The following is a 24,532-nucleotide window of genomic DNA, read 5'->3' on the forward strand; positions in this document are numbered from 1 at the left end:
CCAGCAGCGATGACATGACCCTCACCAGCCCCAGCATGGACAACTCCAGCGCAGAGCTGCTTCCCAGTGGGGACTCGCCACTGAACCAGAGGATGACAGAGAACCTGCTGGCCAGCCTGTCGGAGCATGAGCGTGCAGCCATCCTCAGTGTACCTGCAGCCCAGAACCCTGAGGACCTGCGCATGTTTGCCAGGTGGGTGCAGGTTGACCCGTTGGGACTGGGGCCAATTGCAGGGTTGGGGCAGGAAGTGGATAGGGATGTACCCAACAGGACCACCACATCCACTGACAACACATGGGTCCCTGTTTCAGGTGGAGTCTCTGCACTCAGGTGTGTAGGGACAGGCACCCCTGCCCAGGCATGGGAATGCAGCTTGTCACAAAGACCCCGGGCTGTGGGCCTGCTGTGCCTGTTTTTGGGAGTCTTATCTCCCTAGTACTTCTTAGATGTTTCTTGTTGCTTAAGAAGCAGCACCAAGTTCTCACCCTCATGGGACTTGGCAGGGGTTTGCCCAGGACTCCAAGCCCTGCGGGCATCCAGGATCCCCCACGTTATAGGTGATGCTGCTCAGTGGTCTCTTGTCAGCCCTATCCTGACTTCGGGGGCATTCTAGGGGCATGGTTCTCTGGGAGTGGTCAGGTTGTCAGGGACTAAGCGCCCTGTTAAAAACCAGACTCCAGGCACTGGAGAGAACCACTTGCACTCTAAGCAGCTAGTCCACGTCTCACCTGCATCCTAGCCTCCTTTGTGCCAACCTCAGTTGCAGAAACCACCCTAAAGCAGTGACCTTCCAAATAATGATGACATTAAAAATACATAATTTAGGCCGGGCATGGTGGCTCATGCCTGTAATCCCAACACTTTGGGAGGCCAAGGCGGGTGGATCACGAGGTCAAGAGATCGAGACCATCCCGGTCAACATGGTGAAACCCCGTCTCTACTGAAAATACAAAAGATTAGCTGGGCATGGTGGCGCATGCCTGTAATCCCAGCTACTCAGGAGGCTGAGGCAGGAGAATTGCCTGAACCCAGGAGGCGGAGGTTGCGGTGAGCCGAGATCGCACCATTGCACTCCAGCCTGGGTAACAAGAGCGAAACTCCGTCTCAAAAAAAAAATATATATATATATATACACACATATATATGTATATATATATGTATATATATATGTGTGTATATATACGTATATATATGTGTGTGTGTGTGTATATATATATATGTATATATATATGTATGTGTGTGTATATAAATAAATTTTTTTTAAAAGGCCAGGTGCAGTGGCTTGCGCTTGTAATTCCAGCACTCTGGGAGGGCAAGGCAGCTGAATCACTTGAGGTCAGGAATTTGAGACCTGCCTGACCAACATATATTGGAACCCCATCTCTGCTAAAAAATACAAAAATTAGCCTGGCATGGTGGTGCACACCTGTAGTCCCAGCCCAGTTACTTGGGAAGCTCAGGCAGGAGAAATCACTTGAACCTGGGAGGTGGAGGTTGCAGTAAGCCAAGAGGAAGCCACTGCATTTCAGCCTAGGTGACAGAGCAAGACTCAAAAACAAAAACAAAAAAAGGCAGTGACCTTTTGGCTCCCGAGTTACATGGGAGTTACATGGGACTCATCATAGTATGAAAAAATCACCAGCAGACATCTAGTCCCAACATCAGGACACAGGCTGGGGCAGCTCCAGGTTTGAACAGCTGTCTGCCCTCCCACTGTGCCCATCTGGTCAGCGGGACCATGGTGGGCATGGGTCCAGGAGGCTTGCCTACCCTTGGGGGGCTATGGTGGCTGCCACCCTGGCCTTCACTGCCAGCTCTGCTCAGGCCTGTGGGCAACTCAGAGCTGATCCCCAGCAGTAGCTATTCCGCAGATGTCTTTAGGGACTGGTGTCAGGTTGGCCTCAAGCCAAGCCACCCTTTCCAGGCTCCTTCACTACTTCCGTGGCCGCCACCACCTGGAGGAGATCATGTACAACGAGAACACGCGGCGCTCCCAGCTGCTCATGCTCTTTGACAAGTTCCGCAGCGTGCTGGTGGTGACCACCCATGAGGACCCCGTCATTGCTGTCTTCCAGGCTCTGCTTCCCTGAGCCCAGGCGGAGTGGGGAAGGCTGCTGGGGTGTGCAGGTGGGCTCCCTCCCTGCTGAGGCTGAGCCTTCTCAGCCCTGAGGCCCAGCACTGGGTGGATGCCAGCCCTGTCCTGACCAAAGGCCTACAGAGCCCCACTGTCCTGGCCATGGGTGGTTCAGCTGTGGGGATGCTGCCCTCTGTGCCCCTATGCTTCCCTGCTTGTGTGGCCTGTTCCTATCTGACAGCCTTCCCTTTGTGAAGTGCCCTGTGGCCCCTTCCCCAGCATCACCCCTCTCTGCCATGGACTTCTTCCCAGGTTGCCATGAGCCTTTTCCAGGCCCAGTCCTCACCACAGCCCACATTAAGTCACACACGGGCTCATAGCCAAGCTGTGACCTGGTCCTGACCATCTGGGGCACGAGCGCTTGGGCTGGCCCCGCTAGGCCGGAGCAGCCCTGTCACCTGTGCACATCTTGCTGGTGGAGGCATGGCCCACTGTGCAGGATCCCACACTGACGATTCTCCCCAGGGTCCACACTGGGTCTGGTGCTACATACTTGGGGCCCCAAGCCCTCGTGTCCTGGAGGAAGAGCTGGCTCCAGACATGTGCTGATCACCTAGGGGGACTCTGGCTAACGCAGTTTTCTAGAAATAAAACATTTATTTGTTATTAAACAATTAAAAAGTTGTCGAGGCAGGCTCTCTCCTCAGGCCTGTGCGTCCTGCTCAGCCACTCTGTCGACCACACTGACCCAGGGGCTGCCCCGGACATAGAAGCGCAGGGGTTTTCGGGCCCACTCCCCTGCGTAGCCAATGCCCACCCGGGCTGCTGCCACTACAGCTGGTCCACTGGGCTCCAGGGGGCCACACTCCAACCATATAGCTTCATCCTGAGCCAGGTCCCTCTGGTCAAAGCTCTTGTCGATGGCCAGGGCCTGGCACAGCTTGGAGGGGCCACTGCAGAGCTCACGGTCCTTGAGGACACGGCTGGCGGTGCCTTTCCGGAGGGTGCTGCGAAGCTGACGCATGGTCTCCAGACCTTCTAGGGGCTCCAGTGCTCGAAGCAAGACACAGGCTCCGTCCCCTATGGGATGGATGGACAGCTTGGAAGTGGAGCCTCCCTAGGCTCCTGTTTCCTTGTGCACATCCAGACATGCTGTGCTGTGGGGAGGGTGCAGCTGCCTTCTGCCTGGGCCAGGGACCTACTCTGTGCACCTGCACTGTCTACTGGGTCTGACCTGGTGGGAGGGGGCTGGACATCAATTTGTACAGACCCCTCTGCCTACCTCACCATCCTCCATGGCTGCGCCATGAGGTGTGCCTCCCATGGGGACCTCTGGCTGCCACCACTGTGGATGCCCCTATGAAGCCAAACTAAAAACACAGGACGAATGCTGGATATCAGCTCCTTTCTCCCTGGCTTCCCCTGGTCTTGTGATTGGCAGCAGCTATGAGACCAGCAAAGGAAACTCCAGAGAGCCAGTCCTTGGGTGGGGTCATTCTGCCAGGAAGCAGGAAGTCTTGGGCCTAGCCAGGCCCCAGGGCTCCCCTTCTGCCTCACCCACTCGACATTTGTGTTGGGCAAGTGGTGGGGCTAGGGGCTGGCTTAGAGCAGCTGCCAGTGTGCGCAGGATGTTGGGAGAGCCCAGGCAATGACTCAGTGGAAAGACTGACTGCAACACCCTGCACAGGCAGAGCAGGAGGCGGCCGACCAAGCCCCTCACTTCCCTTGGGATCCTTCCTCCAGCCTAGTCCCCTCCCTCACGAGGCCAGTCCACTTGAGAAGCCAGAGAGAGCAAAGAGGCTCCTGGGCCCAGGGCTCACTCGGGCACACAGATACCCAGATTCCCTCTGTCCTGCGTGTTTGGAAAGGCCTCTCAGCTTCCTGGCTGGGCACAACGAGAGCCTGGACCCTGGCCAGAGGAGCCCTGGCCCTCCCACAAGGCAGCTCCCTGGGGATACCTGCTTTAACTCACCTGTGCATCCCTGGCCCTCCAGCCACCTGGAGTCAAAGGCTTGGCCCAAGGGTGGCCAAGCCAGTCCCCATTCTGGGGCAGTGGCCATATAAGCCTCTGCATCAGGAGCCAGAGGCCAGCACTCCTGGACAAAGCCATGCCCTCTGGCAGAGCCAGCAAGTGTGGTGTTCCTGTGAGCAGATACCCTAAACCACCGAGTTTTCAAAGCATTTCAAGATAAAATCAAGGCCAAGCAAAGTAAGTTCCCATCCGTTGTCATTCCCCCGGTGCTTCCAGCTCACCAGGTGGGGTGCCCGGTGCCCCCTCCCAACTCACCTCAGTAGGAAGGAGCAGGACCCTCTACATCCCTGTGGGTGCAGGACACATGCCCCTCATTGTTTCACTGAGCCCCCCAGAGCTGCCTGCAAAAGAGTGACAGCTTGTCTGCTGTCACCACCACACCCTCCTGTCCTGGCTCCTTCACATAGAACACATCCAAGTCCCACATCCTGATAAAAACAGGACCCCTTTGATCTCTTCCTGCCAAACCTTCCTGTCCTCACTTACTCCTCTGCCCACGCTAAGCCCCACCACCACCTGCTGTGCGAACTGCTGTGCGAACTACTCCGTCCTTGGCGGCGTGACCACTCTCCTCTTCTCAGCACTGCAATCATCCTCAAGTGTTGCTGCCTCCATCAAGGGCAGCCGACAACTGTGTCCTCAGCCTCCTTTCCGCCTCCACTCCAACCAACCCTTTCTGCCCCTCTAACCAACCTTGCCCCGTCAATGCAGCCAGAGCTCCTGAAACCCTGACCTGGCCCTGGAAATGGCACTTCTTTGCTCAAATGCCTGCCCCTCCTCAGTCCTGGAGTCTCCTGGCTGCCAGCTGATGGGGCCGTGCCAGCTCTCCAGCCCCCTCAACCACCGACACCCCCTGCCCCAGCACTGCTCACCCTGGCTGGAGATGTTCATGCAGAAGTACATGCCGTAAATGATGTACACGTACAGGGTCCCTGGCTTCATGAACATGCCTCGGTTGCGGGGGGTCTGCCGGCCACCCCTTGAGTGGGCAGCTTCATCCTCTGGCCCCAAGTATGCCTCAGTCTCCACGACGCGGCCCCGGAGCTCTGTGCCGTTAGGAAGTCGCCGGACTAGGACCTGTGGGGAGTCGGTTTCTGCTCAGGGCAGGAAGGGATGGGGGTCTACTCACCCTAAGTTTCTAGTCCGGATCTCATCTCCCCAGCTCGGGGTGTATCAGCCACCCAGGTCTAGCCAGGGACCTGGCCCCATCTCCATCCTGCCTCTTCTCTCGCTCCTGCTCAGAGCCTGATTGTGGCGGTTGAGGCCACCAGCTGTCTCCTCCAGGGACCACCAGACTGCAGGCTGAAGACACCTCAGGCCACAGCCAGGGCTGGGCTGGCAGCCAGCAGCGTGGATTCACCTTGCAGGTCGACTTTCAAGTCCTCTCAGCAACGGGTCGTCCATTCCCCAGCTTCCTCCTTTCCCAACTACCCTTGAGCATTTAGCATGAGGCCAGGCATCACGGGAGGCACAGGACCTCAAGGATGTCCCCAGACCAGCTGCCTGGGAAATCCCAGAGCCTGTGAAGTCCCCTAAACCTGGGATGCTGAGGTGGCCACGAAGGACCCTCATACTCAGCTCCCACCCGCCAGCTCTAAGGCCTTTCTGTGCAGTTGGCCCAGCTGCCCCACAGTCCTGGTAACGGCCAGCAGTTGTGCCCAGTGCTCTGCTCGGAGCCCCAGGTATAAGACTTCACAGCAGAGCACTGGGGACCAGCCACGTCCCCACCACCTGTCTCATTTTTAGGCCAGAGGAGTCAGCTGGACAGCCAGGCCATCTTCACCTCAGCCCAGGAAGCCTTGTGGTGCCATGGTCAGTATCACCAGTTGGGAAGGAGGGGCACTGGGGCTTAGATGCTCGCTGGGGGGAGCACTGAGGCCTTCCTGGAGATAGGGTGGAGGGGAGAAGGGCGTCAGTGCCTGTGCTGGAAGCCCAGAAACCCTTAGGCAACCAAAACCACAAGGACAGAAGTGAACCAGCCAGGCTTGGCGAGACCATGTCCAGGGGAGAAAGGGTGGCCCTGTGCCATTTTCCCTGGAGCTTGGAGGGAATGCCTCTCCAGGGACTTCACTCTGCACACTTCTGTGCCTCCATGGGGGCACACTGGGGGGCCCAACTACCCTTCTGGAGAGGAGGTTCCCACAGCCCTTTCCTGCTTCCTTTTCCATCCCAAATTTCTGATCTGGATTTCACTCTGATACCATTTCCACCAATGGCAGATACTGGGACCTCTCACCCCTCCCCACTGCCATTACAAACACACAAACCCCTATTCCTTGCTGGTGGAGCCTCCTGGGGGAGACCACACCCTCCTTAGCCCAGAGAGTGGCCTGGGTTTTCATGGTAACTCACTGCAGTGACCCTTTTAGGGATGAGTGCATGACCCAAGCCTGGTTGAGGGTTCTGCAAGGACATCCACGGGGAGGTTATGGAGAGGGTTGTCCCTGGGACACACAGGGTGAGACACCATCTTCTCTGCTGGACATCATCTTGTCCACCAGTGGGCCCAAGTGGGCATGACTGTGGCCTGCCAAGGATGCCGAAAACAGACACAAGTATTGTGGCCCCTGATACCACCCTGGGCCCCTCACCCTGATCCTGGGATGTACCTGCCACATGTGATGGTTTTTTTTTTTTTTTTTTTTTTTTTGAGGCGGAGTTTCGCTCTTGTTACCCAGGCTGGAGTACAATGGCGTGACCTCGGCTCACCACAGCCTCCGCCTCCTGGATTCAAGCAATTCTCCTGCCTCAGCCTCCTGAGTAGCTGGGATTACAAGCACGCGCCGCCATGCCCAGCTAATTTTTAGTATTTTTAGTAGAGACGGGGTTTCACCATGTTGACCAGGATGGTCTCGATCTCTTGACCTCGTGATCCACCCACCTCAGCCTCCCAAAGTGCTGGGATTACAGGCTTGAGCCACCGCACCCAGCTACATGTGATGTTTTGTTGTATAACAAATGCCCATTACTTAAGGTGCTTTTAGAAGGATCCTCATGGGGACAGAATGTTGTCTGTTCTCCACAAGGTCTAGGGTCTGCTCCTTGAACACCCAATTCCTGGCACTGGTATTTCTCTTGGTGATTTTAACCTAAAAGTAGGCTGGCACTGCTATTTCTCTTCTTGGTAATTTTAACCTAAAAGAAGGCTCACTGAAGGACAAAGGGAAGGCCGTGGAGCCCCTGAAGAACCAGAAAGGCAGGCCTGGGGCTTTTGCGTTCAGGAACAACGCCCAGACGGTGCTCCCAACAGATGCAGTCAGGATGCCACGGCTGTGTGAGCACCAGCTTGTGGGGACAGGCTGCACCACAGGCCCCACAAGGATGGGCCCTGGGCAGTCCCTGCGTCTAACTCCAAGTCTGACTGGCAGATCCCAGACCCTGGACCTACACTGAGCTGCAGGGGCCCTGGGAAGCTAGCACTGCACTGTGAGCCACTGCAGTGGGAAGGGGCAGCCCAACACTGGCCACAGCCACAGTTCCCACGTGTGGAAAGACTGTGAGGTGGATTCCCGGTGAGGAAGGCTAACGGTGCAAGTACTCCTGCCCTAGATGCCCGGAGCCGGGGGGTAGACAGTGGCACCCTTGCTCCACCCTGGGCAGGCGGCACTGACAATCTCCACATTCCTCCCAGATGATCTCAGGCAACTGAGATGAAGCTATCCAGGGACAGCGTGAGCAAAGCAGCTAACTGCATGGACAAGGAGGACTAACCGGGGGCCAAGCCCAGCAAGCAGCAGTTCAGGGACAACTGCAGTGACGGGTACTTGAGAGACTACAACATTTACATTACCTGTCCCAGAAACGCCTGGGCCAGGGTGACTGCCGGCTGGTCGAAAAACTCCGACCCCAGTCGAGTAAGGTGGCCCTTTGGGCCTGAGAAATAGATGCTGCGGTGTGGGCCCATGGTGGTGGATGGTCCCAAGCGGGGCTCCTTGGGGCAGGGTGCCTGGGCTGCATAGGATGGGCTCTGCGGCCGCTCCGCTTTGTCTACTTGCTGCTTTTTTTGCCCCGTCCTTCCGGAAGACTGTAATGGGAAAAAAAAAAAAAAAAAGTAAGCATCGGAATAGGAGAGGACAGACAGCTGTGTGGTGAGGTCAGGCTAGGGAGCTCAAGGACTGTATTCGACCACCTGCCTCAGTTTCTTCATCTGCAAAGCGGTGCTGACTGCCCTGTGGGTTGTTAGGACACACACACAGTGCTACCTTGGGGTGGGCCGTCTGTTCCGCGGTGCGTCCGAGGAGCGCGCTCACCTGGGCACCGCTGCGCGCGGGCATCCGGCGGCTTTTGGGCCGGGGCTTCGTGGGGCTCGGACGCCGGCGCGGAGCAGCCGCTAACCCCGGAAGCGCCGCTGGGACCGGGATGGAGCCGGCGCCTGCGCGGAAGGGGACGGCAGCCGGGAAGGGAGGGGCGGGAGCGCCGGAAACGGGCTGCGCCCCCGGGGCGGGGCGGACCACACGGAGGCGGATCTTCTCAGAGCCTTCTGTTAGCTCTGGAGCGGTGACCCGGCCCGTTGCGGTGCCTGCGGAGCGGGAGTGGGCCAGGGGCAGCTGGGGGTGGGGCGAGCCACCGCCGTGCCCCAGCGACCGGGTCTGCGCCCTGGTCGCCCCGCGGCCTCAGAGCCCACCCCGCCAGCCGGTGGTCACACCACGGAGAGAACGGGTCAACTGTGAACCTGCCCGGGTCCTCGCGAGGCCCGGGCGGAGCGGTCGTGCTTTGGGGGAGGGGCAGGCCGCAGACGTGTTTTCCGGTGGGATGTCTGCGGAGTGCGCGCCTGGGAGGCCGCCCCAGCTGTGGTCGGAATGGGCCAAGGAATCCCTGTCCAGGAGGTGGACGCCCTTGGGCCGGGGTCGTCACAGACTGGTGGGAGGAAGGAAGGAGGGAGCGGCCCGGATTCTGTCTCTGCAGTGGAGCCCCCATCCCTCTTTCCGCCCAAGGATGCTGAAGCGAGCTCGCCCACATTCTGGGTTGTGCCTGCTGGAGCGCAGCCAGCCTCCTCTAGAGGCTGAGGCCAGACCAGGGCTGAACACGGCCTGGCAGTGCGCAGCCGCCCTATGCTTCTGATGCCTCCCCAACGGCCCACCGCCTGCTGCGCCTGTAACCTCTCAAGTCAGATCCATGCCCCTAGGGAGGGGCAGGGACGGTGCTTGGTGCAGTGGAAGGAAGGGCCTAGGGGACAGGCCCTGAGGGGGCTGGGCACACTGCTGGCTCCCATGGCTCTTGGCAGCCCCAGCACCCAGCAGAGCCCTCCCCAACTTCTGGCCGCTTGAGGGTTTATCTGGATCTGCAGGACCCCTCCCCTGTGGCAGGCACAGTCCCACCCCACAGCCCACCTCTGCCGTGTAAGAACCCTTGAGGGGCTTTTCCTGAGCTGTCTTTGATATCTGTGACCCTGGTCCTGGAAAGGGGCATCTGAAAAGGCCTTGAAGAGCGGTCGGGCATCTGGCAGTGTCAGCTGGGAGACGCTGGGCAGGGCAGATGCACGGGCCGTGTGTCTGGAGCCCTCAGATGAGTGCGGCACCTGGTCCTACAGAAAGCTAACAGGGTAGGACCCTGGTCTCCAACTGCATCTCCTCCTCTGACCAGCCGCCCCACCGCCATGGGCCTCAGCCAGGACTTCCTGGGGAGGGAGGGGCCATCAGGCGCCTGCTGGAGGCCACCAGCTGTTGGTAGCTCGGTGTACTGCTTCTGGGGTGGGGGGAACAATGCGTCATAAATCCATGTTTATAAAGCAGGCCTGGATGTGATCCCACAGCCTCCCTGCTTATCTCCTGCTATGCAGCCCAAACAATTCCTCTCTCCTTCCTGTGCCCCCATCTCCCCCAGTGCTCCCCCTCAATCTAGCAGGGAAACTGAGGCCCCAGTTGAGCCTTTATCTTCTTGATGGGCAGGGACAGGGTGGATGTTGCTTTCTACTTATATTTATTCTGATTTTCAAGTGATACATGATCACTTGTAGAAACCATGGGGAGTCCAGAGGCTCCCAGAGGCATGTTTTTATCCCCCCATTTCTGATGAGGAAAGAGACTCAGAGGGCAGGCTGGCCCCTGCCCCAGGAGGAGGAGGGGTTGCGCCAGGCTGCCAGCAACCAACTTCTCCAGATGTTCTGGCCTGAGTGCTGGGGCTTGTGCAATCTCTGGGTACCCCCCCCACACTTCCTGGTTTGTGGTCTAAAGCTCCCACCGCAGGCTGGAAGTAGTGGGATGAGCATTCCAACTGTGGCCTGCAGAGTGGGCTGGTGGGCTGGTCCACAGTGAAAGGAGGTGGTGCCAGGTGAGAAGAGGGGGTCTGGGGCCTCCTCTGTTCCCATTTTGCCCCAGTGGTGGGCTGGAATAGGCTTGTTGGAGGAGTCAAGGGTATCAGTTGAAGATGGAGTTGAGGACACTCTTGAGGCTTTGAAAGGAATCAGGGCAGGGCTGGGCACTGTGGCTCACACCTAGGGAGGCTGAGGCAGGTAGATCATGAGGTCAAGAATTCAAGACCAGTCTGGCCTACATGGTGAATCTGTGTCTCGACTAAGAATACAAAAATCAGCTAGGCGTGGTGGCATGTGCCTGTACATCCCAGCTACTTGGAAGGCTGAGGCAGGAGAATTGCTTGAATCCAGGACGTAGAGGTTGCAGTGAGCCAAGATTGTGCCACTGCACTTCAGCCTGGGTGATAAAATAAGACTCCATGCGGGATGGGGAGGGGAGGAAAGGCCGGGCATGGTGGCTCACGCCTGTAATCCCAGCACTTTGAGAGGCTGAGGGCGGGGTGCGTATCACCTGAAGTCATGAGTTTGAGACCAGCCTGGCCAACATGGTGAACCTCCCATCTCCACTGAAAATACAAAAAACTAGCTGGACTTGGTGGCATACGGCTACAATCCCAGTTACTCAGGAGGCTGCAGCAGGAGAATCACTTGAACCCAGGAGGCAGAAGTTGCAGTGAGCTGAGATCACGCCACTGCACTCTAGAATAGGTGACAGAGCGAGACTCCATCTCAAAAATTAAAAAAAGGAGTCAAGGAAATCAAGGCTAGTATTGGTACTCCAGTGAGCAGCCCTGTCTCCCCACATCCACAACAGGCCACAGGCTGTGGAGGGGCTGGAGCTGCTTCTAGCTGTAGGAGGTGTGGCTATCAGTCAGTCACTGGAGCCTTTATAAGCAAGTCCTTGAGAGATGTGGCTTCATCTGCCGCAGAGGCCAGGATTCTAGTATCATCCTCACGGCCCTAGGGTGCCCAGCACACTAACTCCATCTCTCTCTGATGGCGGGGGTGCTGACAGCTGTTGAAGCAGTATCGGGTCAGAGGCCTTGGGCTCCTCGACACAGCCGTGAGCTGACTGCTTCCCGGTAGGATGGCTGCTGGCCTCTTCACTGGTCTCTGGGGTCCTCTGTGTCCAGCAAGCCCTGAAGGGTCAAAGCTTCCTTGGGCAGAGAAGGCGGCTACTGGGCAGGCTGAAGTGGGTGTGTGTGTTCTGCCTCCTCCCTGCCTGGGGCTGTGCTGCCAGTACTGCTGGGTCCTGGGCCCAGGTGCTTCAGGGAACCCCTTGCTAAACCCTGGGGTATGGGGAGGGGGCAGCTGCCACAGAAATAACCTATGACTTCAGGCCACTGGCTGGCCTGGTCCACTTCTGCCTCTTCCCCAAATAGCCAGGAGCTGGTCTGGGCCCATCCCTGCAGCTCTGCTCCCCATGCAGAAGCAGTTTCTTCTGATCCTTCCAGGGACTTTCCAAAGCCCAGGGTCTGACCTGGAGTGGTTACCTGTGGCCTGGAAACTGAGCTGAGGATTTTGGAGTAGCTGTTGGGAACTCCTCTTACTGGCCAGGGCTCCTATTACCTGGTGTCCTGGTGTGAGGTCCACAAACTCGTCCATGTGGACTGGGTACAGTCGGTCCTGAGCACATGTATATCGACCCCACTGTGGTCATCCTCCTGGTCTGCAGGGTGGGTACTTTCGGGAGCCATGGTGCTACTTCCCGCAGTCCAGGAGGTAAAAATTGCGTTGCTAAAAGATCCTTTGTCTCAGTGCTAATTTTTCTCACTCAGGAGGCCAGGGTGGGCTGAGAACCTGGGGATTCCTGGACACAGGCTCTGCGGTGGGGATTTGCCTGCAGGGGCAGACTGGGGCACGCTTTCCACTGAAGGTAACTCCTTGGTGGGGGGTGTTTCAGCTCTGAGCCAGCTGAGGCTGGTGCTCCTGGCAGCTGGCAATGAGTGTCTGGGTCTTGGAGCAGGTCTGGGTGGAGCCTGACAGCGTCAACTGCAGAAGGAGACCTGCTGACAGCAGATGCCCAGCTGTGGCATGCCTTGGAGGCAAGCCTAGGCCCCAGCTTTCCAGAGAGGACACGCTAGCTGGCCCTGCCAGCCTTGTCTGGGCATCCAGGCCCGGTAGGGCTTGACTATCCCTGGCAGGGGTCAAGAATGCTAGGCACGGAGACTGTCCTGTCTCTGGCTGGGAGCCTGGCATGGGTGAGGTGGCACGTGCAGGCTACCGGAGACCTGAGTGTTAGCATGGGGGCTGGCTCCCTTTCACCCAGTGTCCCTGATGCATGGGCAGTCATCCCCCAAGTGGAGTTCCCCTCCAACCCCTCCAAAGCTTTCATTGTCTCCTTCTACAAGAGTAGGATGTTGGTATGCTTGTGTTCGGAGAGGCCCCCTATGTGCAGGTACCGCCTTATCCCACGGTGTGGACAAGGATATGGGCAGAGGATGCTTACCCAGGCTCTGGGATCTACCGGTAAGTGTGCCAGCACCTTTAGTTCATATTGTCACCTTTCCTTTCTGTGTAGCCCAGGACCAGGCCATTGTCTGCGTTGGGCACCGGGTACAACAGCTCGGTTTGGAGAGGGCTGGTGCCTCCCAGGATGGCAGCGAAGCCGCAGCAGCCTTGTGACCAGCACAGGGCCTGAAGATATATTTTTCCGAGGCCTGACAGACCACTCTCTAGAGAGGTCCTTATGGACCCATGGGAAGAAGGGATCCCTGCCCACTCTATCCAGAAGAAGCCTCGGCCCCCTCACCACTCAGAGCTCCCGGACAGCCCTGCCTGTACTCTGCTGGCACCCCTGTCTCCCCTCCCCTGGGTCAGCCCACCCAGTATCAGGAGGCAAATGCTGGGAAGCTCCCACCAGCCCCAGCTGAAAGCAGAGGGCCATTGAGCCCAACCCAGAGAGTGCGGGGATATGAGCGCACCCCAGGGTGGTGGCTGAGCTCTGAGAGGGTGAGGAGAGCCCAGAGTGGACAGCAGACATGGCACTGCCTCTGCTCAGTGGCTTCAGGTGGGGCCGGTGCAGCCTGGCCTGAGTGCCTGCTGAGGGAGCAGGGCTTCTGGGGGTGGGGGCATCGGCCCTGGGAACAGGCAGTTGCTCCAGTTCTGAACTGAATGTGTGCATCAGTGAACAATTTTGTGTGTACATGTGTGAGTGGCACGAGTACATACCCATGAAAGATGTGTATGAGTAGATGGGTGCATGTGTGTGTGTGCTTGGATGAGCGAATGAAATGCATGAAGTGAATGAAGGTGGGGTGTGTATGAGTGATCAGTGGCGTGTGCACAGGTATGTGTGTGAGGGAATGTGAATGCTCACGTGTGGGACCAGGTGACTGTGGGATACAGGACTCATCAGTGTGGGTCTCTGGAGGAGGTCTGCTTTAGGGGAGCCAGGGATACCCACCCATCCTCCACTCACTACCCCCACCCTCTCTCCTTATTCCCTGTCTTTTCAGCGCAACCCAGGGCAGGACAGGTCGGGCCTCAATCTGGAGCCAGGGAGAGGTGGAGCCGCCCATCGCTGTTGCTCCCACCAGGCCCTCCATCCCGCTGAGGCGCTTGCGACCTCAGCCACAGGTGTCCTTCCTGGCGAACGGACAATGGGCAGAGCGGAGCCCAGCGGCCTTCCCGGAGGAGGTGACTGGAGCCGGGCAGGCGGGCGGCGCGCATTCCTGAGCCCTGAGTCAGCGCGGCCGCCCCCTCCGGCCGGGCCCGCCCCCAGCGCGCACGCCCCTCGCTTCATGGCATTCCCGGGCGGGCGGGGACTCGGCGCGGGCGCCCTCCCGGCTAGCAGCGGCAGCCCCTCCTCCCCGGCGCCCTCCGGACCCCCCAAGGACCCCCGGCGGCGGTGAGTGAGCGCGGCCGGGAGCGCAGGGCTCCGCGGGCTGGCAGGTTCCGGGGCTGCGTCCGTCAAACACGGGGTGCGTCCTCAGCACCCGGTGGCCGGAGCTGCTCTGAGCGGCCGGGGCCCTGTCGGGGCCGGGGCCGGGGAGGGATCGCAGCGAGCCCTGCTGGGGCGGCAGGACTTTTCTTCCCGGAGTTTCCCGAGTCACCCGCGGAGGCGGCCCAGCCCCGGATTCCTATCTCTGAGCGCCGCAAAAATAGCCCGTGTCCGGATTAGCAGTCCCAGCGGCCTGGCTGGGCCGGACAGCTCGGCTCCAGCCTCCGCCCAACAGCTGAGGGTCCCAGGAGCAGGAGGCTGAGTCCGGGGGTGCCCAGGCTCCTCTGAGCTCCCACCCCCCTCTACATTTTCCTTCCTGGCCAACACCGGTAGGTGGTGTCTCCAAGTCGAAACTCCAGCTCAGGGCGGGATCGTCCCTGTCCCAGCTGCCCTCACAGACGGGAATAGCCAGAGCAGTGGAGCTGGGGGTGGGGGACTGACTCCACCTTCTGCCCCAGGGCACTGACTCCCCCATCTGTAAACATGGAAACTCCAGGGTGGGCTAGGAGCGACTCCCGCAGACAGACCCTCACTCTGTGCCAGAGGCCAGCAGAGACAGGCCTTCTCCCAGCTGGGGTGACAGCCAGACCCCAAGTGCTCAGGGCACTGGCAGAGGGGTGGCTGTCATGCTGGGGGCGTGTTTGCGGGGCTGGGTCCGGAATGGGTGGGGAATCTTCCCTGGCCCCCCAAAGCCTGCTCCCAGCCCAGATGGTCCTGACCAGAGTTACTTCTATGCGTGCAGCTTGAGACTGAATGTGTCTGTCTGGGTGGGTGGGGTCTAGTTCTGGAGGCCCTACTCCTATCCTGGGAACCCCCACACCCCCAACGGGACTTCCTGTTGGAGACCGGGAGAAGATTCAAGGATGAAACTGGCTTTTCAGGTTTGACCCAGCTAGATGCCTAGGCAGTCCCATGCTGGGTTCTCCCGCCCCTGTAGAGCCAACTGCAACCCCCTTGCCCCCACCCCAAGGGTGGGCGGAAGACAGGAATCAAGGAGCTGGCTGGGGCTCAAGGGGTCCCTGAGGCCGAGCCAACCAGGGATCATTCTGGGCAAGCTGGGTCCCTTTTCCTGAGAAAGGGGCAGTGGTCAATGGGGTACATGGGAGTCTGGTGGTCTCAGATTGCAGGCACTGGGGCCTCAGACCCTTTCCCAGCCCTTCCAAGCAGCCTTCACTGGCTGGCTGGCTTCCACTGCACAGACAGGCCCCCAGAGTAGGGTGGGGGATGGCTGTCATCCCTCAACCAGCACCCCTCATGAACTGGCTCTTGGTTCGGGGGGAGTCACCCAGGTCTCCCCTGTTTTTCAGGATCTTCCCAGCTATAGTCCCTGCCCAGGGTACCCCTAGTTGCTCTTGGCTGTGAGGGCCTCCCCCAGCACTGGCTCCAGATCCCCCACTTCCGTGTCTGTGCCAGGATCACAATTTGCCCAATGATTGAATTCCTTGGCTCCTGCCTGTGTTTTGAGTTGGATGATTTTGGGGGTGACTCCTTCCTCCTTCAACTGAGATGCCCCTGATAGAGCAGGTGGCATGGGGTCTTAGAGGGGTCTGACAGCCCTCCACAGCCACGAGGCTGAATAACCCAGGTGTTCTGCTTTGTCCTCTGGGGTCTGCAGCCAGGGGCAGCTGGGGCAGGCAAACAGAGTCCCTTCCACCACAGCTCCTGGGCAGACCTGGCCCAAGGCTTTGAACTCCCTTAGAGGCTCTGAGACCTTAGGCAGTGATGGGCTTCTCTCAGCCTCAGTTTCCTTATCTGTAAGATGGATACAGAGTACCCACTCCCAGGGGTTAGACAGACCACTGTGTTCAGTCAGGATCTGGTTTGAGGAAGGTGAGCCAACTGCTGAGTACTGAAGCCATTTCTGCTCCGACTTGGTCCAGTCCTGTCTTGCGGCTGCTGGGTCCCAGGAGGGGGTTGTGGGTTACTGAGCCCAAGGGTGCCTGGGCACCAGGGAGCGTGTGCATAGGGTCAGTCAGGGACACCTCCGGAGGGCCCTGACTGGTGACTGGGCTGCCCATCTGTCCTCTGGCCGGATGTGTGCATGGGGTGTGGGCCTCTCCCACCTCCAGCCTGGGGAGGGTGCTTTCGCCTAACTCCTGGGACCCAGCTAGACTCCGGACTGGGGACTAGAGGTGACCAGCTTACCAGGCAGCTTACACCCAGAATCTGGTGTAGCTAAGTCCTTGCCGTCATCCCGTTTCTGACTGTGCAGCCTGGACAGGTTCCCTGACCTGCCCTTGGTGGCCCCTGCCTCCCAGGTGTGTCTGCCATGTCAGCCCCAACTGAGGCAGGGATTTGGCTCTGGTGATCCTGGTGCCATGGGGCAGCGCCCTACCCCCTCCCCATTGCCGGCCCCTTGACCTTCCTGTGCACTGCTCTCCCCGGTCAGGGCTGGAATGTCAGTGGCATCAGGGATTCCTGTGTCTGCAGGCCCTAGGGTGTCTTCTCTCACAGGTGGCTGGTAGGAAACTTCTTGTTTCCTCTACTTGCCTGGGGTGATGAGGGGAGGCAGGGACCGGTGTGTCCTGCTGGGGAGCTGGGGAGCTTGAGAGGACCCTGCAAAGGTCTCGGGTCTGCCCTGCTCCATCCTGAACCTCCTTTCTTCCACAGAAAGGTAGAGCCTTTACTGGGAGCGTTTGCAGAGAGCCTAGCAAATGTCATTGTCGGCATGATGCCATTAACAGACAAGGCGCAGAGACGGGCCAGGTGACTTTCCCTTCCTGAGGCCGGAGGAGCTGATGCTGGGCTGCCAGACAGCTGGTGACTTTCCCTTCTCAAGGCAGATCTAGGATTGGGCTTCAGATTAGAAGTCAAGCAGAAGACGGGTCAGAGACCAGCATGTGGGTGGAGATTCTGGAGGAGCCACCTCCCCCGGGGTGAGGCTCGGGTGAGCTGAGGACACGTCTGGGCAGGTGTCCTGGGGTGAGGCCCCTTGCTCCAGCTGACCTCGAAGCAGGCAGTTGCCTGGGAGGAGCAGAGCCCAGGCGTGATGGTTCTGGCCCTGGGGTTGGCAGTCCCCTCTGTGGCCGGTTGTCCCTGCCAGTGTGGTCCTGTGAGTGTGCAGGGCAGGCCTGAGCACAGAGGTGGTTGCTGCTCACACCTGAGGGTGCAGCTCTGCACTGGCTGAAGTCACCGTCTGTGCCTGCACTGGCCAGAGCTTCACTGTCTTCTCTTCCCAAACTTGACACCTTTGAAGGGTCCTGTCCCCAGGTGTCCCCGGGGCTGCCCTCTTGTTGCCTATGCTGTAGGGCCCTTTCACACCTCAGCTCCTGCCTCCCAGAGAGCACCCAGTGCCCACAGGCAGCACCGGACACTGTGGTGGAGTCAGCCACTGCCTGTCATGCCAGGTCCTGCTGTGACCCCTGATTTCCATTTGGGAAAGCTGAGGCTTGCTTGGGGCATAGGTGGTGGAGACACGGCCTGAGTGACAGCCTGGGCTGTCCCCAGTGGCCTCCCTGTACCAGCTCCTGCTCCCTGGCTCTCCCTGCACCCGTGCACAGGGCCAGCTTGATGGGTCCAAAGACATCTCCAGAGCAGAAACCAGAGTCCACAGGACTCTCCGGCTACCCACCCAGCCCCTCCACACCAGGCTCCACAGGCAGCCAGAGTGGACTCCAACGTGCATGAGGCCAGTGGCCCCCTTCACCCTCCTCGCCCTCAGCCTCCTCAAGCGCCCTGCCCCCGGCCCCCCAGCTGGTCCTGGGATTCGATGCAGCTTTGGGTGTCCCTGATGGGGCTGGGCCTGGGCTGGCAGCTGTGATGCTGCTGCAGTGACTCAGATGCTGTGTGACCCCAAGCAGTCAGGCCCTCCATGGGCCACAGTTTCCCCCTATACTGAGGGGCCAGCAGAGGGGAGACACTGTTGGGATCCCCCCCGAGGGGCTTTCTGGGAACAAGAGCCCACTGTGCGCCTGGGGAAGGCCTGGACACTGAGCCACTGTCTCTGCGAGGGCAATGTGCCGCTCCCCGGCCAGACTCTTTGTCCCGCCTGGGCCTGCCCCTCCCCACGCCTCCTCTGGCTCTTCCTTTGTGAATCCCACCCACTTGAGGCCCAGATGGGGATCTAGGCACACAGGGGTGGGGCAGGCCAGAACACCCAGCACTGGGAGCAGGGTGAGTCCTCTGCCCACCTGCGGAACCTCTGCCTGCACTGCTAGCACAGGAGGGTTTTTTGGGGAAGTGAGGAACCCCAGGAGAACTGGATGTACAGGCATGGTAGCTGGTGCCTCCCGCATGGGCTGAGCACTCTGCTGTTTGCTGGGGCCGACTTTGGGCCCCAGGCTGAGACGTACTGGGGAGGTCAGGTTCCCTGTACACGCTCGCACTGCCCAGCTCTTCTCACCTCCTAACTGTTCCTGTCCGCACCTGCTCGTGCCAGACAGCTCCTCTTCCCAGACCCGGTCAAGGGGTCATCTTGAGTAATCCTTCATTACCCTAGATACGGACCCAGTGGCCTGGGTTCTGCAGCGATCAGTGTTCACCCAGCAGTGGCTTCAGAGCAGGCCAGTCCTGAGCCCTGTGGAACCAGCAGTGACAGGACAGTGGCCCATCACGTGTGAATGAACTCCCTTGCTGTGCTGTGCTGTGTTGTGTCTGGGAATCCAGGCCAAGACCACCTTCGGGGAGTGGGGCAGCCTGAGGATGCAGGTCCTCGAACACATGGGAGGGCGTGCAAGGCGCAGGTGCAGGCTCTGAGGGAAGGGAGTCAGCTGTGAGGAGCCACGGAAGTCATGGATGTGTGTGAGCTGATCAGCTGGCAAAGGTCTCTGTTGGCAGAGTTCGCTCACACTCCTGAATGAAGAACCACCTGGGTGCGGCCTAGTGCTGCTGGGCACAGGTAGAGACTCCTGGAGAGGATGGACCCCTGGATTCAGCCTGCTGGTTCCTGGCAGTGGCCCCCGTCTCTGCTCTGGGCCCAGCCCCTCTCTGGCCCCATAATGGCCTCACTGGGAACATTCGTCCATGTTCTGGGTGAGAACACGCTGGGAGTGTACACAGGATGCTGTCCCAGCACTGTGGGTTCTGGAAGCCCCTTCCCGAGCACCACCTGGTTTCCCAATGTGCCTGACACGGTCTGAAATTGCACCCTTAGAGTCTGAGACTCAGAGGCAGCCCTCCTGGCTCTTCCTCTCCAGCAGGGTGATCGTACTGCTATCCGTATGCTCTGTAGAGGGAGGGCTTGGGGATGATCAGGAAATTGAGCTGTGACTCCTTGATGCTGTGGGTGGGCTGTATCCAGGACACGCAGGTCTGGGCTGCGTTTGGGCCACAATTCAGATGCAGAACGGTCTCCCAGAGGGACCTTGGCCCACCCAGTTCTTATCAGGACGCCTTCCTGTCTGACCCTGTGGCACTCGGGGGGTCTGCATGGGCCACGGGCCTAGGAGGGACTCCCAGAGATGTGGAGGTAGCTGCTACCCTTGGCCCCTGCACCTGATTCCAGGCCAAGTGAGGGCCAGGGAGAGGAGCTCAGCCTTAGGGGGCCTTGTGGATGGAACAAGCCCTGAGCATCATGCATGGAGAGCTTCCCAACGCTTTCCCCCCATCTCTCACCTGGGAGCTGAAGTGCACAGTCAGCTCAGAGAAGGGGCTGGAGTGTGAGGTGTGGGGTAAGAGCCAGCAGAAGGCATCCCTGAAGGACCCTCTTCTACCTGTGTCTGTTCTGGTCCATGTAGGACCAGTAGGGGCTGTGAGCAGCATTCCCAACCTTTCCCTGGTGGTTCAGGGTCGGAGGAGGCCGTGTGCATCGTCCTGGGCCCGTCCCTGGCAGTAAAGGTCGGAGGAGGCCGTGTGCACCGTCCTGGACCCATTCCTGGCGGTACGGGGTAGGAGGAGGCCGTGTGCATCGTCCCGGGCCTGTCCCTGGCAGTACAGGTCGGAGGAGGCCGTGTGCACCGTCCCGGGCCTGTCCCTGGTGGTACAGGTTCGGAGGAGGCCGTGTGCATGGTCCCAGTCCCGTCCCTGATTGGCAAAGATAGGAGCTGTGAGCAGCATCCTGTGCTGCCCTCCTATGTGACCTTGAGCAGGGAAAGCTTGTGTTCCCTATTTGTACAGCATAGGTGGGGCTTTCCTTCAAGTGTTTGAGAGGGACACCCACGTGTGAAAGCCGTTTCTGGGGCCTTAGTGGGTGGGTTGCAGCTCTTTAAAGAGGTGGAGGAATTTGGGGTTTTCTGTCTAAAGTTGCTTCTGGAAGCTCTGGCCAGCCTCCACAACTGTCTGTCCAGTGGCGTGCTCAGGGGCCTTTCTCAGTTTGGATCTCTGCTGTGATGCCTGTGTGGTCCCCCTGGGTTCAGGGCAGCTGCAGGTCTGCCAGGAAGGTGTAAGGGGGAAATAGAGTCACAGTCACATGGCCAGGCAGTGGTGGCCAGAACGAAGCCTGGCCTGTCTGCTCTGGGGCTTTCCCCTGGGCCCTTGCCCTGTGCCTGGGTGATAGGTTTGGGGTTGGGGCGGGATGTTCAGGGTGAAGCCAACCGTGCACTGCCCTGCAGCCCCAGCACCCAGCTGCCTCACTGCCGTTTCTGGGCACGTTGCGCCACCTGGTGGTCATGCTGGTGTCTGCGCCCAGGTGGTTTCTGGCAAGTCATTTGTGCACAGGAGCCGGGGACCACCAGCTGCTGCCCTGCCATCTTCTTTCCCGAGTATGATGACTCTATGCAGTAGACTGATCACACACCCCTTACAGGCTGTCATGTGCATAGGGAGGCCTTTGTCTCTGGAATAGAAGTCTTGGTGCATAAGAGGGTGAGGGCTGGGTAAGACAGGCCAGAGATTTGCCCTGGGCACAGACTAGGGTGAGCCCTATGTTCCTAAGACCTCACATTGGCTGTTCTCTGTGTGTGGAACCCCCTGCAGCCCCAGCTGTGCTCGCTCCCCTCCTTCAAACCTTTCCTCATATGTCGCCTCACAGAGAGGCTTCACTCCCTCCTGTCAAGCAACCCTAATTTGCTTTTTTTATTTTTTTGAGACGGCGTATCCTGCTGTTGCTCAGGCTGGAGTGCAGTGATTTGATCTCGGCTCACCGCAACCTCCACCTCCCGGGTTCAAGCGATTCTCCTGCCTCAGCCTCTTGAGTAGCTGGGATTACAGGCATGTGCTACCATGCCTGGCTAATTTTGTATTTTTAGTAGAGATGGTTTCACCATGTTGGCCAGGCTGGTCTTGAACTCCTGACCTCAGATGATCTGCCCACCTAGGCCTCCCCAAGTGCTGGGGTTACAGGTGTGAGCCACGGCGCCCACCCCCTGGTTTGCTTTTTTTTCCCCCCATCACACTTAGCATCTTTTAACCAGTACATTCACTTATTTAAAAAGTTCGTTGTATAGACTGCAGTCTCCAGAAGGGCAGGGATTTTGTCTCGTTTCTCCACCAGTGTGTCTCCAACACCTAGAGCAGTTCCTCATCATACTGGGTGCTCAGATAGCTGTCCCATGGACTTACGTTGCCTGAAGACCTAGGATGTGCCCAGCACTGTCTGTTGGGATGAACAAGCCAGGCTCAGAGCAAGTCAGGGCTGAGCATATAGTAAGGCTCTGACTGTGGAGGACATGAGCTCCACAGGTGGGCTTGTCGCTGCTTCTCCCTCCTCCTGGGTTTGGGTGCAATGAATCTTCAGAAGTCGTTACTGAATAACGCACCCCGCCCCGCAGGCCCGCCTCGCTCTGCTGGGAACCATGAGTGAGGCCCGCCGGGACAGCACGAGTAGCCTGCAGCGCAAGAAGCCGCCCTGGCTAAAGCTGGACATTCCCTCTGCAGCGCCCCCGACAGCAGAAGAGCCCAGCTTCCTGCAGGTAGGCCCCGGCCAGCAGGGGCTGTGGGTGCCCCCTGCCCACCACCCTCACTGTGACCCTGTTGCCCAGCCCCTGAGGCGACAGGTTTTCCTGAGGAGTGTGAGTATGCCAGCTGAGACAGCCCACATCTCTTCACCCCACTGTGAGCTCCGGCGGCCGGGGCTGCAGCGCCAGACGTCCATCACACAGACCATCCGCAGGTACTGACAGCATCCAGCTGCTTCACGGGGTGGGAGCTGGGGGCTGGCGGGGCAGAGGCAGGTACACTGAGGATGGGAATGAGGTGGGGGGCCCTCCTGTCTCAGGTCCCCCTCCTTCTCGGTCCCATCCCCTTGCCCTCCTCCTGTTGTGGAGACTGCTCTCACCCCACTCCCCTGCTCCCCTCCCTTCTCTTTGGCACTCACTCTCCTCCTGTCTCCACCACCGGACGCTCTGGCCTCTTAGCAGCCGACAAGTACACTTCAGGCGCATCCACACTCTACCCCTCTTGGGTCCCTGGGCTGCCCGCAGGGCCCTCCCACAGCGCCAGTCTCTCTCTTGGTCCCTGCTCAGGTATCTCATACAGGTCATGAGTGTGGTGTTCTGGCATGTGCTTGGCATGTGGCCCCTTGGGAGCTGCCAGCTTGGTTATCCTCTGCGGTTCCTAATAGCAGGTGCTGGCAGTGTTTCTGTTTGCATGTCCAAGTGCTGTGGACAGCCTGCCTGGGCCCACAAGCACCTGCAGTCTGAGTTCTGTGGTGTCCTGGGGCCAAGCTCCCTCTCTGGACTCTTGTCTTCCCTCAACTGCCCCTCAGGGATGGTGGGGTGAGTGAGGGCCTCTAGGAAGCACTCAACTAGGCAGGCCCTGCCAGCTGTGGTCTAGTGGGAACTTGGAGTTGGCCAACAGTTCACGGGGTGGCTGGAACCCACTCATCCTCTCATTAGACCTTGCCCACCCAGACTCTGGCCCCTGGAGTGACTGCAAGCCTGGGGCAGGGCGTGCTGCCCCCCGGGAGGGCCGCCAAAGTCCCTGCCTGGGAGGGGTGATCTGGATGCTCCTTGCTGAGTTTCTGCCATGCCAGGGGGGCCGCTGACTGGTTTGGAGTGAGCAAGGAGAGTGACAGCACCCAGAAATGGCAGCGCAAGAGCATCCGTCACTGCAGCCAGCGCTATGGGAAGCTGAAGCCCCAGGTCCTCCGGGAGCTGGACCTGCCCAGCCAGGACAACGTGTCGCTGACCAGCACCGAGACACCACCCCCACTCTATGTGGGGCCATGCCAGCTGGGAATGCAGAAGGTACGTCTGCCTGTTGCTGCCTCCTGCAGGCCCCTAATTCTGCTCCCAGGGTCTAGGGCTGCGGACGCAGCCGGCCTGAGCGGCTCTTCGGGCTGAGCACGGTGGCTCACGCCTGTAATCCCAGCACTTTGGGAGGCTGAGGCGGGCGGATCACCTGAGGTCGAGAGTTTGAGACCAGCCTGACCAACATGGAGAAACCCCATATCTACTAAAAATAAAAAATTAGCCGGGCGTGGTGGTGCATGCTTGTAATCCCAGCTACTTGGGAGGCTGAGGTAGGAGAATCGCTTGAATCCGGGAGGCGGAGGTTGCAGTGAGCCGAGATCGTGCCGTTGCACTCCCGCCTGGGCAATAAGAACAAAACTCTGCCTCAAAAAAACAAAAAGAAGAGGCTCTTTGGGAGCTTACAGTCTGGAAGGACAGTTAGACAGCCTGCCCGTGAAGGCCCCTGAAACAGTCCCTGGGAAGGCGTACGTTGGGATGGGGACACGGTCTTGGGATTGCACCAGGGGCCACTGTCTGGATGGGAGAGCATTCCAGGTAGGACCTCTAGGCGCTGTGGGGTGGGAGTGGTGCTCCTATAGTTGGCCAGGGGCCCATGAGGTGTCAGGAGTAGCAGTCACGCTGTCTACTGCAAGGCCTCTGTGCACCTGGGTGAGCTAGGAGCCTGTTTGGTGCTGACCCAGTCCTGACGCCATCGTCTCCCCCCTCCTCCAGATCATAGATCCCCTGGCGCGTGGCCGGGCCTTCCGGGTGGCAGATGATACTGCGGAAGGCCTGAGTGCCCCGCACACTCCTGTCACGCCAGGTGCTGCCTCCCTCTGCTCCTTCTCCAGCTCCCGCTCAGGTTTCCACCGGCTCCCGCGGCGGCGCAAGCGAGAGTCGGTGGCTAAGATGAGCTTCCGGGCAGCCGCGGCACTGATGAAAGTGGGTGCAGGGGCCAAGGGTGGGGGTGGGGGGCCGAGCCAGCAGCCGGGTCTCACGCTCGCTGCCCTGTGCCCAGGGCCGCTCTGTTAGGGATGGCACCTTGCGCCGGGCACAGCGTCGAAGCTTCACTCCCGCCAGCTTTCTGGAGGAGGACACGACTGATTTCCCTGATGAGCTGGACACGTCCTTCTTTGCCCGGGTAAGGAGTGCCCAGGGCATCACCCCGATTCCCTTCATCCC

General features: G+C 59.3%; 3 protein-coding genes across 16 annotated transcripts in view; 2 read left to right on the forward strand and 1 right to left on the reverse strand.

Annotated features, from left to right (window-relative positions):
- The window catches only part of NPRL3 (NPR3 like, GATOR1 complex subunit), a 62,573-nt gene extending 59,817 nt beyond the window's left edge, over window positions 1-2,756 (forward strand). For 3 of the 8 annotated variants that reach the window (XM_074381848.1, XM_074381849.1, XM_074381850.1), the window contains one exon: window positions 1-1,151. In XM_074381848.1, the coding sequence (XP_074237949.1) occupies window positions 1-437 (437 nt within the window). In that variant the 3' untranslated portion in view covers window positions 438-1,151. The other 5 variants (XM_003928339.4, XM_003928338.4, XM_074381845.1 and 2 more) reach the window with 3 other exon arrangements.
- Window positions 2,713-8,718, reverse strand: MPG (N-methylpurine DNA glycosylase). 2 transcript variants are annotated; one of them, XM_010338935.3, is made up of 4 exons: window positions 8,310-8,718; window positions 7,898-8,131; window positions 4,980-5,184; window positions 2,713-3,155 (listed from the first exon to the last, which is right to left on the reverse strand). In XM_010338935.3, exons 1-4 carry the CDS (start codon window positions 8,379-8,381, stop codon window positions 2,779-2,781), a joined length of 888 nt encoding a protein of 295 aa, XP_010337237.1. In that variant the 5' UTR covers window positions 8,382-8,718; the 3' UTR covers window positions 2,713-2,778. The 2 variants fall into 2 exon arrangements, with proteins under 2 accessions (XP_010337237.1, XP_003928386.1); XM_003928337.4 differs by having other exon boundaries at window positions 8,358-8,504.
- RHBDF1 (rhomboid 5 homolog 1) overlaps window positions 8,718-24,532 on the forward strand; it is a 21,869-nt gene continuing 6,054 nt past the window's right edge. For 2 of the 6 annotated variants that reach the window (XM_039477722.2, XM_074381844.1), the window contains exons 1-7: window positions 8,718-12,829; window positions 13,819-14,210; window positions 21,950-22,290; window positions 22,535-22,642; window positions 23,152-23,365; window positions 24,083-24,292; window positions 24,369-24,491. In XM_039477722.2, coding sequence (XP_039333656.1) covers window positions 21,974-22,290; window positions 22,535-22,642; window positions 23,152-23,365; window positions 24,083-24,292; window positions 24,369-24,491 — 972 coding nt within the window. In that variant the 5' untranslated portion in view covers window positions 8,718-12,829; window positions 13,819-14,210; window positions 21,950-21,973. Of the gene's footprint in view, window positions 12,830-13,818; window positions 14,211-16,913; window positions 17,010-21,949; window positions 22,291-22,534; window positions 22,643-23,151; window positions 23,366-24,082; window positions 24,293-24,368; window positions 24,492-24,532 lie in introns of all 6 variants that reach the window. The other 4 variants (XM_039477723.2, XM_010338927.3, XM_010338930.3 and 1 more) reach the window with 4 other exon arrangements.

This window comes from Saimiri boliviensis, chromosome 12, assembly GCF_048565385.1.
Source record: "Saimiri boliviensis isolate mSaiBol1 chromosome 12, mSaiBol1.pri, whole genome shotgun sequence".
NCBI lineage: Eukaryota > Metazoa > Chordata > Mammalia > Primates > Cebidae > Saimiri > Saimiri boliviensis.